The sequence below is a fragment of the Balaenoptera musculus genome, chromosome 6, assembly GCF_009873245.2.
Source record: "Balaenoptera musculus isolate JJ_BM4_2016_0621 chromosome 6, mBalMus1.pri.v3, whole genome shotgun sequence".
NCBI lineage: Eukaryota > Metazoa > Chordata > Mammalia > Artiodactyla > Balaenopteridae > Balaenoptera > Balaenoptera musculus.
Window position 1 is genome coordinate 26,072,450 of NC_045790.1, and position 18,604 is coordinate 26,091,053.

The window sequence follows — 18,604 nt, forward strand, 5'->3', positions numbered from 1 at the left end:
ACCTAGCATCTGTGGGTGAGTGTCACTGTCCTGTGTAGGCTTGACTGTGCCTCGCTGACTGATGCTTTTGCTTTCTCTTGCTGACACTAAATGGGGGCAAGGGAATAGGGGCAGAGAACTTATGAAGTGTATATTGACTTTGTCCTCAAGTTCTCAATTTCACAGTCTCCCTTTGGATACTGAATTTATATTTCTCTCTCACTGATAAACTTTTTTTATCTTGCTAACATGCAAAGTGGAAACTTTACTATATGATCCTTAACACCATGTCTGAGGTGGTTTCTCATCAACAGGATCTTCAGTTCCTAAATCATATATGATCTTCAAGTTGGAGCAAGGAGAAGATCCAGGAATGTTTGAAGGGAAAATTCCAAGTGATCTCTGCTCAGGTGAGTATGAGTCAGACACATGGAAGACAGAGGAAAGAGAGAAAATGGAGGAAGAAAACTGTTTCAAAATAATTTAAGAAAATTTTCTCACTGAAAGTGTCCATTGAATGATGGCTAGCAAAGTGGATGAAAGTAAACTGACATTAATCCAAATCATAAAATTTCAAAATGCTAATTACAAAAGAATATCTGTAAAGCTTCCTAAGAGGAAGAGAAAAGAACATAAATAAGAGACCTGCAACCAAATTGGCTTTAGACTTCAACAGCAATAATGGAACCTAGAAGATAAAAGAGTAATACCTTCAAAAATTTGTGGGAAAATTATTTCCAACCTAGAATTTTTCTACCATACAAAACTATTAATTATGTTTTGGTATACAATACCAACATTTTCAGACATACATGGTCTCAAAAGAATTTATCTCCTATTCACAATTCTATCAGGAAACTACTGGAAAAAGAAAACATAGAATCAAAGTATCAGGATCCAGCAAACAACATAAGTGAGGGAATCCAAGGCAAGAAGGAGGAGGCAGATCCCGTGGCCGCAGTTGTGCAGGAGTTCTAGAGAGCTTTCACTGCAGATTGGAGCAGCTCAGAATAAATATCTTCGAGAATATGAAATTGTCAAAATCAGTGTTATTGTTATTGTTAGGAATTCACAGAAAAAAGACCTTTGAAGGTAGTATGAAAAAGTTAGGAAAAATTATTATTTCAGAGCATGGTACACTAATTTCTCTTGGTTACATACCCTCACACACATGTTTTGAATAAGTAGTCAAGAAGAAGAAAAGCAAGCTAAGTGGTGCAGAGAGGCATTTGTATACACACAAACTTGCAATAAACCTGACTTTGTACAGAATAATTAGTATTCTGATCCTACTGGAACAGAATATATTTGTGGGTACTAGTGAAATACTGTAGATAACTGGATTTGTTGGCCTAAGAGTGTTACAGATGGGCTTTGAGCACAGGAATTACGTATATAATTTGAATATTGTGGCAGCACAGTCTAGTTAGGTTATTACTGGTTGATTTGTTTTGTTTGTTTTGAGGAAATGATAATAAAATTTGAGAAAAGCCTAAGTTTATAATAGTCACAGTAAGTGGAAGCGTTAAGTGTCAAGATTTAATATTAGAGTTAAAGGGAAATGTGGTTTCAGAAGCAAGAAAAGAAGTATCTAGGGATGAGGGCAATAGGGGAAGGAAGTAATGATCAATACAAATTCAGAGAACAGGAGCTATAATAGGATAAGACACTGATGTTTTTCACAATTGCTTATTAAACACCAACTATGTGCCAAGCCCCAGACCAGCATTCAGAAGAGTAGTACATCTGATTGTGGGCTGCATAGCTTGGTTTCTGTCTGATTTTATATGTCTTGTTGAGCCAATTTTATCTTCCTTCTCCTTTCAGATGAAGAATTTAGATTTGAAACCACAAAAGTGGGAATATTTGAAGAATATTTCTTCCCTTATGAGAAGTTGGATCATTTCACAAGGGATGCTTTGCTTTGCTCCATTTTAGAAAATTAACAAATTGTGGCAAATCAAGGCAAATTTTAAGTCCACTTAGAGGTAGTAATTCAGAACTTAGTATCCATCGGAGAAATTATACTCAGTTAAAACCTTATGAGTGTTCTCAATGTTTGAAAGCGTTCTCTCAGAAACTCATCTTGTAAGATATCTGTTAATTCATATTGGTGAGAAACCTTACGATAGCAAAATATGTGAGAAAGCCTTCAGAAGTAAGACAACATTCATTATACATCAGAGGGAAATAAATATGGGAGATAAAGCCAATGAATGTACAGAATGTGGAAAAGGCTTTTCTCATAAGGTAGATCTCAAGACACATCAGAAAATTCACACTTGGGAGAAACCCTATGAATGTGCTGAGTGTGGGAAAAACTTCTCATGTAAGCTAGATCTCTGCAAGCCCTGGACAATTCATACTGGAGAGAAACGCTATGAATGTACCAAATGTAGAAAAGCTTTCTCCCTAAAAGCACCCCTCATCAGGCATCGGAAAATTCATACCAGAGAGAAACCCTGTGAATGTAATGAATGTGGGAAAGCTTTCACATTGAAGCCAGAACTCATCAGACATCAGAAGGTTCATTCTGAGGAGAAAGCCTATGAGAGTACTGTATGTTGGAAAGCCTTCTCCCAGAAAGGACACCTCATTAAGCATCAGTTAATTCATACTGGTGAAAAACCACATGAATGTGAATAGTGTAGAAGACCCTTCAGAAGTAAAACAGAACTTACTATTCATCAGAAGATTCATACTGGGGAGATACCCCATGCATGTGCAGAATGTAGAAAAGCCTTATCTTGTAAGGCAGGTCCCAAGACACATCAGAAAAATCATACTGGGGAGAAGCCTCATGAATGTATTGAATATTGGAAAGCCTTCAGCAGGAAATCAAAACTCATCCGATGTCAGAGGATTCATTCTGAAGAGAAACCCCATGAGTGTAATGAAAGTTGGAAAGCCTTCTCTCAGCAATCATACCTCATTAATTCATAGTGGTGAGAAGCACCATGAATATAATTATGGGAGACACTTCATTAGGAAGGAATAGCTCATTAGACAGAAGAATATTTGTGCTGAAGAAAATCCCTCTGAACATACTGGATGTTGAAAAGTCTTTTCCTGTAATGCACAATTTGTTAAGGATCATTTAATTCATACTAGTGAAAAACCTCATTAAAGCAATTAATATGGAAAAGACTGAAAAGCCAGAACTCATGCATAAGAGGATTCAATGTAGGGAAAACCTGTGCTTAACACAGGATGGCTTTTGCATGGCAGTGAGAGCTAATTACACAATATAGAGCTCCCACAAGGGAGAAAAACCTATAAGTTTACTGAATGTGGAACAGTGAACAATATGGCTGAGGTCTTCTTAAACTAGAAAATTCGTACAAAGAGGAAGCTATTATGTTGATATATTTTAAAAGCAGTTTTATAGAAATTCTTGTTAGGCATGTAATTCCAAAATTTTTATGGAAAACTAAGGAAAGCAATTTAAAATCACAGTTGTGTTCACTGTGGAGTATGAAGCTTGGGAAAGTGAAAACAAATGGAACCACACAGTAACCAACTTCATATATGGATGGTTCCAAATAATGTAGTGTTTATGCTGCTGAATACATTATATAAAACTAACTATCATAATGCAGGGAATTTCTTAAGTAAATTTAACGTGATTCTGACAATAAATTTTTTCTTCTCTGGAGTACGTACAATTCTTTTTTTAATATTAAACCCATTTTATTGATGAGGAAATTAAGGTTATATAACTTACAATGTAATTTGAGAAAGAGGGGAAAAGTCAGCTTGACTTCAAAGCACTTAACCTCTATACTATGATGAGTTGTTTTTGACTTTTAAATTGAGATATAGTAAACATATAAAATTGTATTAGTTTTAGGTGTACAACATAATGATTTGATATTTATACATATTGCAAAATGATCACCCAATAAGTCTAGGTAACATCTGTCACCACGCATAGCTACAAAAATTTTTTTCTTGTGATGAGAAATTTTAAGATCTACTCTCTTAGTGACTTTAAAATATACAATAAAGTGTTATTTACTATAGTTACCATGCTGTACACTACATGACATTTATTTTATAACTGGAATTTTGTACCTTATGACATCCTTCACTCATTTCACCCACCCACCTTCTCCTCTGGCAACGACCAATCTGTTCTCTGTATATATGAGTTCCATTTTTTTGTTTGTTTTTAGATTCCAGGTATAAGTGAGATCATACAGTATCTTTCTCTGACTTATTTCACTTAACATAATGCCCTTAGGGTGCATCCTTGTTGCCAAAAAGGGCAGAATTTCTTTCTTTTTATGGCTGAATAATTTTCCATTGTGTATATCACATTTTCTTTATCCCCTCATTATCAGCAGACACGTAGATTTTCTCCACATTTTGGCTATTGTAAATAAATGCTGCAATGAACACAGGGGTGTAGATATCTTTTCAAGTTAGTGTTTAATTTTCTTAGGATAAATACCCAGAAGTGGAATTGCTGGATTACATGGTATTTCTATTTTTAATTTTTTGAGGAAACTCCATGCTGTTCCATAGTGGCTGCAAAAATTTACATTCCCACCAACAGTGCACAAGGATTTTCCTTGAGGATGTGGAGCAAAGGGAATCCCTGTGCACGGTTGGTGGCAATGTAAATAGGTTTAGCCACTACAGATAATACTAGGCAGGTTACACAAAAATTTAAAAATAGAACTATCACAGGATCCAGCAATCCCACTTCTGGGTATTTATTTAAAGAAAATGAAAACAGTAATTCAAACAGATAACTGCACCTCCATGTTCATTGCAGCATTATTCACAATGGCCAGGATATGGAAACAACTTTAGTGGCCGTTAATGGATGAATGAATATATACATATATCTATATCTATATATATCTCAATTTTTCAGCCATAAAAAGAATGAAATCTCGGGCTTCCCTGGTGGCGCAGTGGTTGAGAATCTGCCTGCCAATGCAGGGGACACGGGTTCGAGCCCTGGTCTGGGAAGATCCCACATGCCGCGGAGCAACTGGGCCCGTGAGCCACAACTACTGAGCCTGCGCGTCTGGATCCTGTGCTCCGCAATAAGAGAGGCCATGATAGTGAGAGGCCCGCGCACCGCGATGAAGAGTGGCCCCCGCTCGCCACAACCAAAGAAAGCCCTCGCACAGAAACGAAGACCCAACACAGCCAAAAATAAATAAATAAATAAATTTAAAAAAAAAAAAAAAAAAAGAATGAAATCTTGCCATCTGCAACAACATGAATGGACTTCAAGGGCATTATGTTAGGTGAAATAAGTCAAACAGAGAAAGACAAATACCGTATGGTCTCTCTTATATGTAGACTATAAAATAAATAGAAACACACACACACACACACAGAGACACACACACCAAACATCAAGCTAATAGATACAGAGAACAAATTGGAGGCAGGGGGTGGGAGTTTTTTTGTTTTTAGCTAAAATAAATTTTATACATAAATGCAATGAATGAACAAACCAATGAATATAGTATTCCTAACTTAATGGTACCTAATATATACAAATATCTACTATTAAATTTTAAAAAGCACATTTTCAGCCATCATTTATTAAATTGTCTTTTTTTTTTTTTTTTTTTTAGCACTTTTCTTTTTTATAGCTACTTTATTTATTTTATTTTATTTTTGGCTGTGTTGGGTCTTCGGTTCATGCGAGGGCTTTCTCTAGTTGAGGCAAGTGGGGGCCACTCTTCATCGCGGTGCGGGGACCGCTCTTCATCGCGGTGCGCGGGCCTTTCACTATCGCGGCCCCTCCCGTCGCGGGGCACAGGCTCCAGACGCGCAGGCTCAGTAGCTGTGGCTCACGGGCCCAGCTGCTCCGTGGCATGTGGGATCTTCCCAGACCAGGGCTCGAACCCGTGTCCCCTGCATTAGCAGGCAGATTCTCAACCACTGCGCCACCAGGGAAGCCCAAATTGTCTTTTTTTTAAAAACATCTTTATTGGAGTTTAATTGCTTTACAATGGTGTGTTAGTTTCTGCTTTATAACAAATTGAATCAGCTATACATATACATATATCCCCATATCTCCTCCCTCTTGCGTCTCCCTCCCACCCTCCCTATCCCACCCTTCTAGGTGGTCACAAAGCACCGAGTTGATCTCCCTGTGCTATGTGGCTGCTTCCTACTAGCTATCTATTTTACATTTGGTAGTATATATAAGTCTATGCCACTCTCTCACTTCGTCCCAGCTTACCCTTTCCCCTCCCCATGTTAAATTGTCTTTTTATTTCTCCTCAGTCACAGCACAGCTCACATAGGCTGTCAAACTTCAGCCTCAAATATACATTCTCTGCAGTCTCTTCTCAACTTTGGGCAACACAGAGCATTTGTGAAGAATCCTGACCAAAGGGATCCAAGACCACTAAGTTTGGGGCCCCCTCTGTCACATGGCTGGACCTGGGGATCCCTGGAGCACAGTCCCTCCTGGCCAGGTAGAGCATGAGTGAGAGAGCATTCCTGCTTTATTTCTTTGTATTAGTGTATCTAATGCCATGTCTCTCCATTCATTTTGGTGACATATGTACAGGGAAAATAAAAATGTTCTTCTCTCTCAACTTTCACTGTCACTGAATGAATTGTTAAATCTTAATTTAGTATTCAAAATCTTAACTTGAATTTTTAAAGCATTTATGTCTGTTATTACCCATCAGATTGTCATGAATCTGGGTTTTTAAAATCTGAAGCATATATCATTTGGGGTCCTTCTTTCAAGAATCCAGAAATAGGTACGAAATTGAAATATTTAGAAAACCACAAGTTAAACATTTTTAAAAATCACAAAAGCCAACATATGTAGTAACATTTAACTTCCTAAGACATCTAATAGTTGCCACTGTACATTGGCTGCACAATTTTTTCCTTTTTTTAAAAACAACTTTATTGAGGTATTATTTACATGTCATGAAATTTCCCATTTTTAGTATACAATTCAATGAATTTTAGTAACTATAACAAATTGTGCAGCCATTACCACAATTCAGTTTTAGAACATTTCCATAACCCCAACAAGATCCCCTTGCCCACTTGCAGGTCCTGAAAACAACTAATCTACTTTCTGTCTCAATTGATTTGATGTCCAGACTTTTCATACAAATGCAGTTGTACAATATGTGGGGTCTTCTGTGTCTGGTTTCTTTCACTTATCATAATGTTTTTGAGATTCATCCATGCTTTAGCATGTACCAGTACATCATTCTTTTTAATTACCAAATAATATTCCATTGTATGAATATACCACATTTTCCTTGTCCATTCATTAGTTAATGAACATTTGTGTTGTTTTCACTTATTGACATTTATAAATAATAATACTGTAAACGTTCATGTACAAGTTTTTGTGTGGGTATTTTCATTTATTGCATACAGATACCTAGGAGTGGAATTGTGGGGTCATATGGTAAATTTATTGCATTTATCTTTTAGGGTGTGCCCCACATTCTACTTTCTAGTAGAATTATTTGTTCTCTTGTTCTACCTTCTACACCAGTCTGGGAATACCTTGAGAGCAGGAACCAGGCTTCACTCATGATTGTTTCCCCCATTATGCCTTGTTTATTGTTTGGTAAATGAACAATGGGTTCTGTCCAATCACTCTGATGCAGGAAAGAAAACAATGTTACTCAAGCCTGGGCTCTGAAGTGTGAGGCTAAGGCACATAATGGGCCAACAAAAATTGAGGATCAGCAAAAGGAGTATAGGAAACTACGCTCAATTGCATTATTGTTGCCAATTCTTCAACCCTCTCCATATCTCTTCTCTTTGCTGTGTGATTTTCCATATGCTTCCACTGAAGGTACAGTCTATTTCCCTGCCCCACTGATGTTGGGCATGGTCATATGACTTGCTCTTGCCAATGAGGTAGGCACAAGTGACAGTGTACCAGACCTGAGACTAAGTTTAACAGTCACGTGTTTCTACTGCCCCTCCAGAAGCTTCTGTCATCACTATGATAAGAACTTGTCCTGGGTAGCCCTGTGGTCTAGGGAGGATGAGAGAGACACATGGAAAAGACCTATATGTAATTTGCAGTTGGATCCAGTTGAGCCTGGACCAGCTGACTCCCAGCCAACCTATAGACTTAAGAATGAGAATAAATGATGGTTCTGTTAAGCTACTGAGTTTTGGGGTGTTTCATTATACAGGATTAGTGTGGCAATTGTTGACTGATATAGAAACCAAATAAAGATTATCCTACACAGGTATAAAGCCAGGATACTTCAGACTTGGAATTCTGAATATAGATCTCATTGGCACAGAAGTGGAAGCTAGAACATATGCCAACAGGAATGGATAAAGACAGAGTGGTTAGGTGAGTGCTTGTCAGTTGAAGAGATTGAGAAGGGTGTGGAAGGCCAATAATAATATTTTATATTAATACATTATATATAATATAAATATTATTATACCAACAGTTATCCTTCATGGATCAAAATGCTAGGCACTGTGGTAGAAACTTTAGCAGACATTTTTCATTTATTCCTTACAATATTCTTGCTATTAGAAAATGAGGGTAAGCGGGAATTCCCTGGCAGTCCAGGCGTTAGGACTCGGTGCTTTCACCGCCGTGGCGCCAGGGTTCAATCCCTGGTTGGGGAATTAAGTTTCTGTAAGCCACACGGTGTAGCCAAAAAAAAAAAAGAGGGCAATCAAGCACTGAGAGAGTTATAAATAACTACCTTTGGTCAGATACCTGGCAAGGAGCTGAATTTGAACCCATAAATTTAAACCCAGGTACTCCAAAGCCAGTGGACTGGGCTGTCTCCCTGTGTGTGTGTACACGTAAGGCAAACAGACTAGTTAACACTAGTACTTTAGAATGTGGGGGTACTTCCTGAAATATAGAAGACATAAATTGATACTTACCAGCTCAAGAAGGGAAGAAAGGTTTTGGTAAGTAATAAGTCCTTAATATGTTATGCAAGAAAATGAAGATATCTGAGAAGTTAATTGAGTATTTTTGGTTTAATATCAGTAGAGTCAGGTCTAGGCTGGATAAACTGTCCCATCCATCCATCCATCCTCCACCCATCTGAGTTGTGTTCCCAAGGCGGCTGCCTAACCCTGATTTGCAGTTTTTTGGTTTTGTCAGGCACTGACATTTCCACTTCTCTTGCCTATGCTACAAATTTGTGATATGATTTCTATACTCCCAACTTCACCCCATTATCGTCTACTCTTATCTGCTTTTACAGCCCTCCACAGACCCCTTGATACTTATCCTTGATAGTGTAAAGAGATTATTAAGGTTATTAGGAACAACATTTGGAGTTGGGAGACAGGGGCATTTAAAATGGAACCCTGAGGTTCATTAGTAGTTTGGCATCTGCCACCTGGATCTTTCTTTCCTTTGAATCCTCCTCAGGCCAGATCAGCACCTGGAAAATGTTGCTGATGCCTGATACCTGTATTTAGAATATTTTTTTTCATGTACCTGCTTGGAAGCTTATATTAATGTCATCTTCTTATTCTCCTTAAGGTCTGCTCTTTGGAAGATCCACAGAACTCTCTAGATTGAAAAGTTCTGTTGTGTGCTGGATAGTAGGCATTTATAAACTGCCTAGTGTGTGCAGTGTGCTGTGCTTGGTGCTCTCTGCTTACAGTATAGAAGCTTAAAATCTCTTAGCCTATAGTGTAGAAGCTTTAAATGTCCAGATTCTTGTCATATACTGATGTAAAACAACAGGGAAAAAACTTTTGATCTGTGGAGGCAGCTTGCTCAAATGCACATAAACATGTTTTTCTCTCATGATGGTAATGATAAATGGTGTCTAGTAGTTCATAATGTCCTTTCACAAAGTCACAGCAGGGCTTCTCAACCTTGGCACTATTAATATTTGGGGCCAGATAATTCTTTGTTGTGGGGAGCCATCCTGTGCACTGTAGGATGTTTAGCAGCATCCCTAGCCTCTACTCACTTAGATGTGAGCAGCACCCCCACCAACCAGTTGTGACAATCAAAAAAGTCTCCAGACTTTGCCAAATGCTCCCTTCCCTGGGGGGCATTATCACCTCTAGTTGAGGATCACTGCCTCACATAATTCTCAGAACAATTCTATTTTTCTGGAAAGATGGAGTAGATGTACTTTTTCCCTGTTCATTCCTCTAAGTACAAATAATTCCCTGGAAATTACAAATAAATCAAACATAAGAAGGCTCTGAAATGTGGAGAGAAGAAGGCAGAAAGGCAACGGTTCTTGGGACCTAAGGAGTCTGCACTTACTTTCAGTGTGTGGGAGGTGGGGTTTCCCCACACCATCATGCAATTCTTCTTTTTTTTTGGTAATTAATTAATTAATTAATTTTGTGCTGCGTTGGGTCTTCATTGCTGCGTGCCGGCTTTCTCTAGTTGTGGCAACGGGGGCTACTCTTCATTGCAGTGCGCAGGCTTCTCATTGCGGTGGCTTCTCTTGTTGCGGAGTATGGGCTCTAGGCGCACAGGCTTCAGTAGTTGCAGCATGTGGGCTCAGTAGTTGTGGCTTGCGAGCTCCAGAACGCAGGCTTAGCAGTTGTGGCGCACGGGTTCAGTTGCTCTGTGGCATGTGGGATCTTCCCGGACCAGGGCTTGAACCCGTGTCCCCTGCATGGCAGGCGGATTCGTAACCACTGGGCCACCAGGGAAGTCCCCCATCATGCAATTCTTGGACACCAGCTGGGTGTCCTACAATTCAACTCAATTCTGACACTGTTTACCTGGAGATAGCATTAGATTCCACATGTTTATGGCTCAGATCCACAAGACTGATCCCTTCACTTCAGATGCCAATCTCAAGTCCAAGTTGTCACCTGGGCTTCTGATAGGATATAGATTCCAATGACCCCTACCTTGGGTTTGATAAATTTGCTAGAGCTGCTCACAGAACTCAAGAGAAACATTTTATTTATTGGATTACCAGGTTATTATAAAAGGATATAATTCAGGAACAGCCAGATGGAAGAGATGCATAGGGCAAGGTATGCGGGACAGATGAGGAGCTTCCATGCCCTCTCTAGGTGTGCCACTCTCCCCACATCTCTGAGTGTTCACCATCCCAGAAGCTCTCTGAACCTGGCCCTTTGGGCTTTTATGGAGGCCTCATTACATGGGCATGATTGATTAAATCACTGGCCACTGGTGATTGAACTCAATCTCCAGCCCCTCTCCACTCCCTGGAAGTTGGGGGGGTGGGGGTGGGACTGAAAATTCCAACCCTCTAATAACATGGTTGGTTCTCCTGGCAACCAGTCCTCATCATTAGTCATTATCCAAAAGTCACCTTATTAACATAACAAGAGACACCTTTATCTTTCATCTCAGGAAATTACAAGGATTTTAGGAGCTCTGTGCCAGAAATAGGGACAAAGACTAAATATATGTTCATTATAAATCACAATATCACAGGACCCAAGGAACAAAATGGTGGTCAGTTCTTTGGGTTTTCTTTTTGCCTTGTATATCCTAGACTTAGAGCTGAAGAAGCCAACAATCCAGGAATGCCACAGGGTGCAGACAAAAAAAAAAAAAAAAAGCCCCCCCAAAATCTCTAGTCAAAATGCTAGGGGGGAGCTTCAAGATGTGGAAGAGTAAGACGTGGAGATCACCTTCCTCCCCACAAATACATCAGAAATACATCTACATGTGGAACAACTCCTACAGAACACCTACTGAATGCTGGCAGAAGACCTCAGACCTCCCAAAAGGCAAGAACTCCCCACGTACAAGGATAGGGCAAAAGAAAAAAGAAAAAACAGAGACAAAAGAATAGGGACGGGACCTGCACCAGTGGGAGGGAGCTGGGAAGGAGGAAATGTTTCCACACACTAGAAGCCCCTTCACGGGTGGAGACTGCGGGTGGTGGATGAGGGAGGCTTCAGAGCCACAGAGGAGAGCGCAGCAACAGGGGTACAGAGGGAAAAGCGTAGAGATTCCCACACAGAGGATCGGTGCCGACCAGCACTCACCAGCCCAAGAGGTTGTTTGCTCGCCTGCTGGGGCGGGTGGGGGCTGGGAGCTGAGGCTCGGGCTTCGGAGCTCAGACCCCAGGGAGAGGACTGGGGTTGGCTGGGTGAACACAACCTGAAGGGGGCAAGTGCACCACAGCTAGCTGTAAGGGAGTCCGCAAAAAAGTCTGGAACTGCCGAAGAGGCAAGAGACTTTTCTAGCCTCTTTGTTTCCTGGTGCGTGAGGAGAGGGCCACTTAAAGGAGCTCCAGAGATGGGTGTGAGCTGTGGCTATCAGTGCAGACCCCAAAGACAGGCATGAGATGCTAAGGCTGCTGCTGCCACCACCAAGAAGCCTGTGTGCAAGCACAGGTCATTATCCACACCTCCCCTCCCAGAGACTGTGCAGCCCGCCACTGCCAGGGTGCCGTGATCCAGGGACAACTTCCCAGGGAGAACACACGGCGTGCCTGAGGCTGTTGCAATGTTACGCTGGGCTCTGCCGCCGCAGGCTCGCCCTGCATTCCGTACCCCTCCCTCCTCTGGCCTGAGTGAGCCAGAGCCCCTGAATCAGCTGCTCCTTTAACCCCGTCCTATCTGAGCAAAGAACAGACACCCTCAGGTGACCTACGTGCAGAGGTGGGGCCAAATCCAAAGATGAATCCCAGGAGCTGTGGGAACAAAGAAGAGAAAGGGAAATCTCTCAAAGCAGCCTCAGGAGCAGTGGATTAAATCTCCACAGTCAACTAGATGTACCCTACATCTGTGGAATAACTGAATAGACAATGAATCATCCCAAATTGAGGAGGTGGACTTTGGGAGCAACGATATATATATATATTTCCCCTTTTCTCTTTTTGTGAGTGTGAATGTGTATGATTCTGTGTGTGATTTTGTCTGTATAGCTCTGCTTTTACCATTTGTCCTAGGGTTCTGTCTGTCAGTTTTTTGGGTTTTTTTAGTATAGTTTTAGTGCTTGTTATCATTGGTGGATTTGGTTTTTGGTTTGGTTGCTCTCTTCTTTCTTTCTTTTTAATTACTTTTAAAAATATTTTTAATAATTATTTTTTAATTTTTATTTTAATAACTATTTTATTTTACTTTATTTTATTTTATTTTATCTTCTTCTTTCTTTCTTTCTTTTCTTTTCTCCCTTTGATTCTGAGATGTGTGGATGACAGGCTCTTGGTGCTCCAGCCAGGCGTCAGGGCTGTGCCTCTGAGGTGGGAGAGCCAAGTTCAGGATATTGGTCCACAAGAGACCTCCCAGCTCCATGTAATATCAAATGGCGAAAATCTCCCAGAGATCACCATCTCAATGCCAAGGCCCAGCTCCACTCAACGACCAGCAAGCTACAGTGCTGGACACCCTATGCCAAACAACTAGCAAGACAGGAACACAACCCCACCCATTAGCAGAGAGGCAGCCTAAAATTATAAAAAGGCCACAGACACCTCAAAACACACCACCAGACATGGACCTGCCCACCAGAAAGACAAGATCCAGCCTCACCCACCAGAACACAGGCAACAGTCCCCTCCACCAGGAGGCCTACCCAGCCCACTGAACCAACCATAGCCACTGGGGGCAGACACCAAAAACAACAGGAACTACGAACCTGCAGCCCGCGAAAAGGAGATCGCAAAAACAGTAAGTTAAGCAAAATGAGAAGACAGAAAAACACACAGCAGATGAAGGAGCAAGGTAAAAAACCACCAGACCTAACAAATAAAGAGGAAATAGGCAGTCTACCTGAAAAATAATTCAGAATAATGATAGTAAAGATGATCCAAAATCTTGGAAATAGAATGGAGAAAAGACAAGAAACGTTTAACAAGGACCTAAAAGAACTAAAGAGCAAACAAACTGTGATGAACAACACAATAAATGAAATTAAAAATTCTCTACAAGGGATCAATAGCAGAAAAACTGAGGGAGAAGAACAGAAAAGTGACCTGGAAGATAAAATAGTGGAAATAACTACTGCAGAGCAGAATAAAGAAAAAAAAAGAAAAGAAAAGAATTGAGGACAGTCGCAGAGACCTCTGGGACAACACTAAACGCACCAACATTCGAATTATAGGGGTCCCAGAAGACGAAGAGAAAAAGAAAGGGACTGAGAAAATATTTGAAGAGATTATAGTTGAAAACTTGCCTAATATGGTAAAGGAAAGAGTTAATCAAATCCAGGAAGCACAGAGAGTCCCATACAGGATAAATCCAAGGAGAAACACGCCAAGACACATATTAATCAAACTATCAGAAATTAAATACAAAGAACAAATATTAAAAGCAGCAAGGGAAAAACAACAAATAACACACAAGGGAATCCCCATAAGGTTAAGAGCTGATCTTTCAGCAGAAACTCTGCAAGCCAGAAGGGAGTAGCAAGATATATTTAAAGTGATGAAAGGGAAAAACCTACAACCAAGATTACTCTACCCAGCAAGGATCTCATTCAGATTTGATGGAGAAATTAAAATCTTTACAGACAAGCAAAAGCTAAGAGAATTCAGCACCACCAAACCAGCTTTACAACAAATGCTAAAGGAACTTCTCCAGGCAGGAAACACAAGAGAAGGAAAAGACCTACAATAACAAACCCAAAACAATTAAGAAAATGGTCATAGGAACATACATATTGATAATTACCATAAATGTAAATGGATTAAATACTCCAACCAAAAGACATAGACTGACTGAATGGATACAAAAAGAAGACCCGTATATGTGCTGTCTACAAGAGACTCACTTCACGCCTACGGACCCATACAGACTGAAAGTGAGCGGAAAGAAAAAGATATTCCATGCAAATGGAAATCAAAAGAAAGCTGGAGTAGCAATTCTCATAACAGACAACATAGACTTTAAAACAAAGACTATTACAAGAGACAAAGAAGGACACTACATAATGATCAAGGGATCAATCCAAGAAGAAGATATAACAATTGTAAATATTTATGCACCCAACATAGAAGCACGTCAATACATAAGGCAAATACTAACAGCCATAAAAGGGGAAATCAACAGTAATACAATCATAGTAGTGGACTTTAACACCCCACATTCACCAATGGACAGATCATCCAAAATGAAAATAAATAAGGAAACACAGCTTTAAATGATACAATAAACAAGATGGACTTAATTGCTATTTATAGGACATTCCATCCAAAAACAACACAATACAGTTTCTTCTCAAGTGCTCATGGAACATTCTCCAGGATAGATCATATCTTAGGTCACAAATCAAGACTTGGTAAATTTAGAAAAACTAAAATCATATCAAGTATCTTTTCTGACCACAACACTATGAGACTAGATATCAATTCCAGGAAAAAATCCGTAAAAAATACAAACACATGGAGGCTAAACAATACACTGTGTAATAACCAAGAGATCACTGAAGAAATCAAAGAGGAAATCAAAAACTACCTAGAAACAAATGACAAACACGATGACCCAAATCCTATGGGATGCAGCAAAAGCAGTTGTAAGAGGGAAGTTTATAGCAATACAATCCTACCTTAAGAAACAAGAAACATCTCAAATAAACAACCTAACCTTACACCTAAAGCAATTAGAGAAAGAAGAACAAAACTACCCCAAAGTTAGCAGAAGGAAAGAAATCATGACGATCAGATCAGAAATAAATGAAAAAGAAATGAAGGAAACGATAGCAAAGATCAATAAAACTAAAAGCTGGTTCTTTGAGAAGATAAACAAAATTGTTAAACCATTAGCCACACTCATCAAGAAAAAAAGGTAGAAGACTCAAATCAATAGAACTAGAAATGAAAATGGAGAAGTAACAACTGACACTGCAGAAATACAAAGGATCATGAGAGACTACTACCAGCAACTATATGCCAAAAAATGGACAACCTGGAAGAAATGCACAAATTCTTAGAAAAGCACAACTTTCTGAGACTGAACCAGGAAGAAATAGAAAATATGAACAGAACAATCACAAGCACTGAAATTGAAACTGTGATTTAAAATCTTCCAACAAACAAAAGCCCAGGACCAGATGGCTTCACAGGCGAATTCTATCAAACATTTAGAGAAGAGCTAACATCTATCCTTATCAAACTCTTCCAAAATATAGCAGAGGGAGGAACACTCCCAAACTCATTCTGCAAGGCCACCATCACCCTGATACCAAAACCAAAGATGTCACAAAGAAAGAAAACTACAGGCCTGTATCACTGATGAACATAGAGGCAAAAATCCTCAACAAAATGCTAGCAAACAGAATCCAAGAGCACATTAAAGGCATCATACACCATGATCAAGTGGGGTTTATCCCAGGAATGCAAGGATTCTTCAATATACGCAAATCAATCAATGTGATAAACCATATTAACAAATTCAAGGAGAAAAACCATATGATCATCTCAATAGAAGCAAAGAAAGCTTTCAACAAAATTCAATACCCATTTATGATAAAAACCCTCCAGAAAGTAGGCATAGAGGGAACTTACCTCAACATTAATAAAAGCTATATATGTCAAACCCACAGCCAACATCGTCCTCAATGGTGAAAAACTGAAACCATTTCCACTAAGATCAGGAACAAAACAAGGTTGCCCACTCTCACCACTATTATTCAACATAGTTTTGGAAGTTTTAGCCACAGCAATCAGAGAAGAAAAAGAAATAAAAGGAATCCAAGTCGGAAAAGAAGTAAAGCTGTCATTGTTTGCAGATGACATGATACTATACACAGAGAATCCTAAACATGCTACCAGAAAACTACTAGAGCTAATCAATGAATTTGGTAAAGTAGCAGGATATAAAATTAATGCACAGAAATCTCTTGCATTCCTATACACTAATGATGAAAAATATGAAAGTGAAATTAAAGAAACACTCCCATTTACCACTGGAACAAAAAGAGTAAAATATCTCGGAATAAACCTACCTAAGGAGACAGAAGACCTGTATGCAGGAAATTATAAGACACTGATGAAAGAAACTAAAGATGATACAAACAGATGGAGAGATATACCATGTTCTTGGATTGGAAGAATCAACATTGTGAAAATGACTCTACTACCCAAAGCAATCTACAGATTCAATGCAATCCCTATCAAGCTACCAGTGGCATTTTTCACAGAACTAGAACAAAAAATTTCACAATTTGTACAGAAACACAAAAGACCCCGAAGAGCCAAAGCAATCTTTAGAAAGAAAAACGAGTGGGAGGATTCAGGCTCCCTGACTTCAGACTATACTACAAAGCTAAAGTAATCAAGACAGTATGGTACTGGCACAAAAACAGAAATACAGATCAATGGAACAGGAGAGAAAGCCCAGAGATAAACCCATGCACATATGGTCACCTTATCTTTGATAAAGGAGGCAAGAATATAGAGTGGAGAAAAGACAGCCTCTTCAATAAGTGGTGCTGGGAAAACTGGATAGCTACATGTAAAAGAACGAAATTAGAACATTCTTTAACAACATACACAAAAATAAACTCGAAATGGATTAAAGACCTAAATGTAAGGCCAGACACTATTAAACTCTTAGAGGAAAACATAGGCAGAACACTCCATGACATAAATCACAGCAAGATGCTTTTTGACCCACCTCCTACAGAAATGGAAATAAAAACAATAATAAACAAATGGGACCTAATGACACTTAAAAGCTTATGTACAGCAAAGGAAGCCATAAACAAGACGACAAGACAACCCTCAGAATGGGAGAAAATATTTGCAAATGAAGCAACTGACAGATTAATCTCAAAAATTTACAAGCAGCTCATGCAGCTCAATTTCAAAAAAAGAAACAACCCAATCCAAAAATGGGCAGAAGACCTAAATAGACATTTCTCCAAAGAAGATATACAGATTGCCAACAAACACATGAAAGACTGCTCAACATCACTAATCATTAGAGAAATGCAAATCAAAACTACAATGACATATCTCACACTGGTCAGAATGGCCATCATCAAAAAATCTACAAACAATAAATGCTGGAGAGGGTGTGGAGAAAAGGGAACCCTCTTGCACTGCTGGCGGGAATGTAAATTGATACAGCCACTATGGAGAAGAGTATGGATGCCCCTTATTAAACTAAAAATAGAACTACCATATGACCCAGCAATCCCACTACTGGGCATATACCCTGAGAAAACCATAATTCAAAAGGAGTCATGTACCAAAATGTTCATTGCAGCTCTATTTACAATAGCCAGGACATGGAAGCAACCTAAGTGTCCATCATCGGATGAATGGATAAAGAAGATGTGGCACATATATACAATGGAATATTACTCAGCCATAAAAAGAAATGAAATGGAGGTATTTGTAGTGAGGTGGATGGAGTTAGAGTCTGTTATACAGAGTGAAGTAAGTCAGAAAGAGAAAAACAAATACAGTATGCTAACACATATATATGGAATCTAAGGGAAAATAAAGGTCATGAAGAACCTAGTGGCAAGATGGGAATAAAGACACAGACCTACTAGAGAATGGACTTGAGGATATGGGGAGGGGGAGGGGTAAGATGTGACAGGGTGAGAGAGTGGCATAGACATATATACACTACCAAATGTAAAATAGATAGCTAGTGGGAAGCAACCGCATAGCACAGGGAGATCAGCTCGGTGCTTTGTGACCACCTAGAGCAGTGGGATAGGGAGGGTGGGAGGGAGGGAGATGCAAGAGGGAAGAGA

General features: G+C 39.5%; 1 protein-coding gene across 1 annotated transcript; it reads left to right on the top strand.

Annotated features, from left to right (window-relative positions):
- The first annotated feature begins 2,034 nt into the window (after window positions 1–2,034).
- LOC118896975 (zinc finger protein 182-like) lies at window positions 2,035–2,625 on the top strand. The gene has a single exon (XM_036855648.1). The coding sequence runs from the start codon at window positions 2,035–2,037 to the stop codon at window positions 2,623–2,625; it is 591 nt and encodes a 196-aa protein (XP_036711543.1).
- Window positions 2,626–18,604: the final 15,979 nt, after the last annotated feature.

What these genes read in the sequence shown, in the direction of transcription:
- LOC118896975 (XM_036855648.1), top strand. Translation starts at nt 2,035, where the DNA reads ATGTTTGAAAGCGTTCTCTCAGAAACTCATCTTGTAAGATATCTGTTA.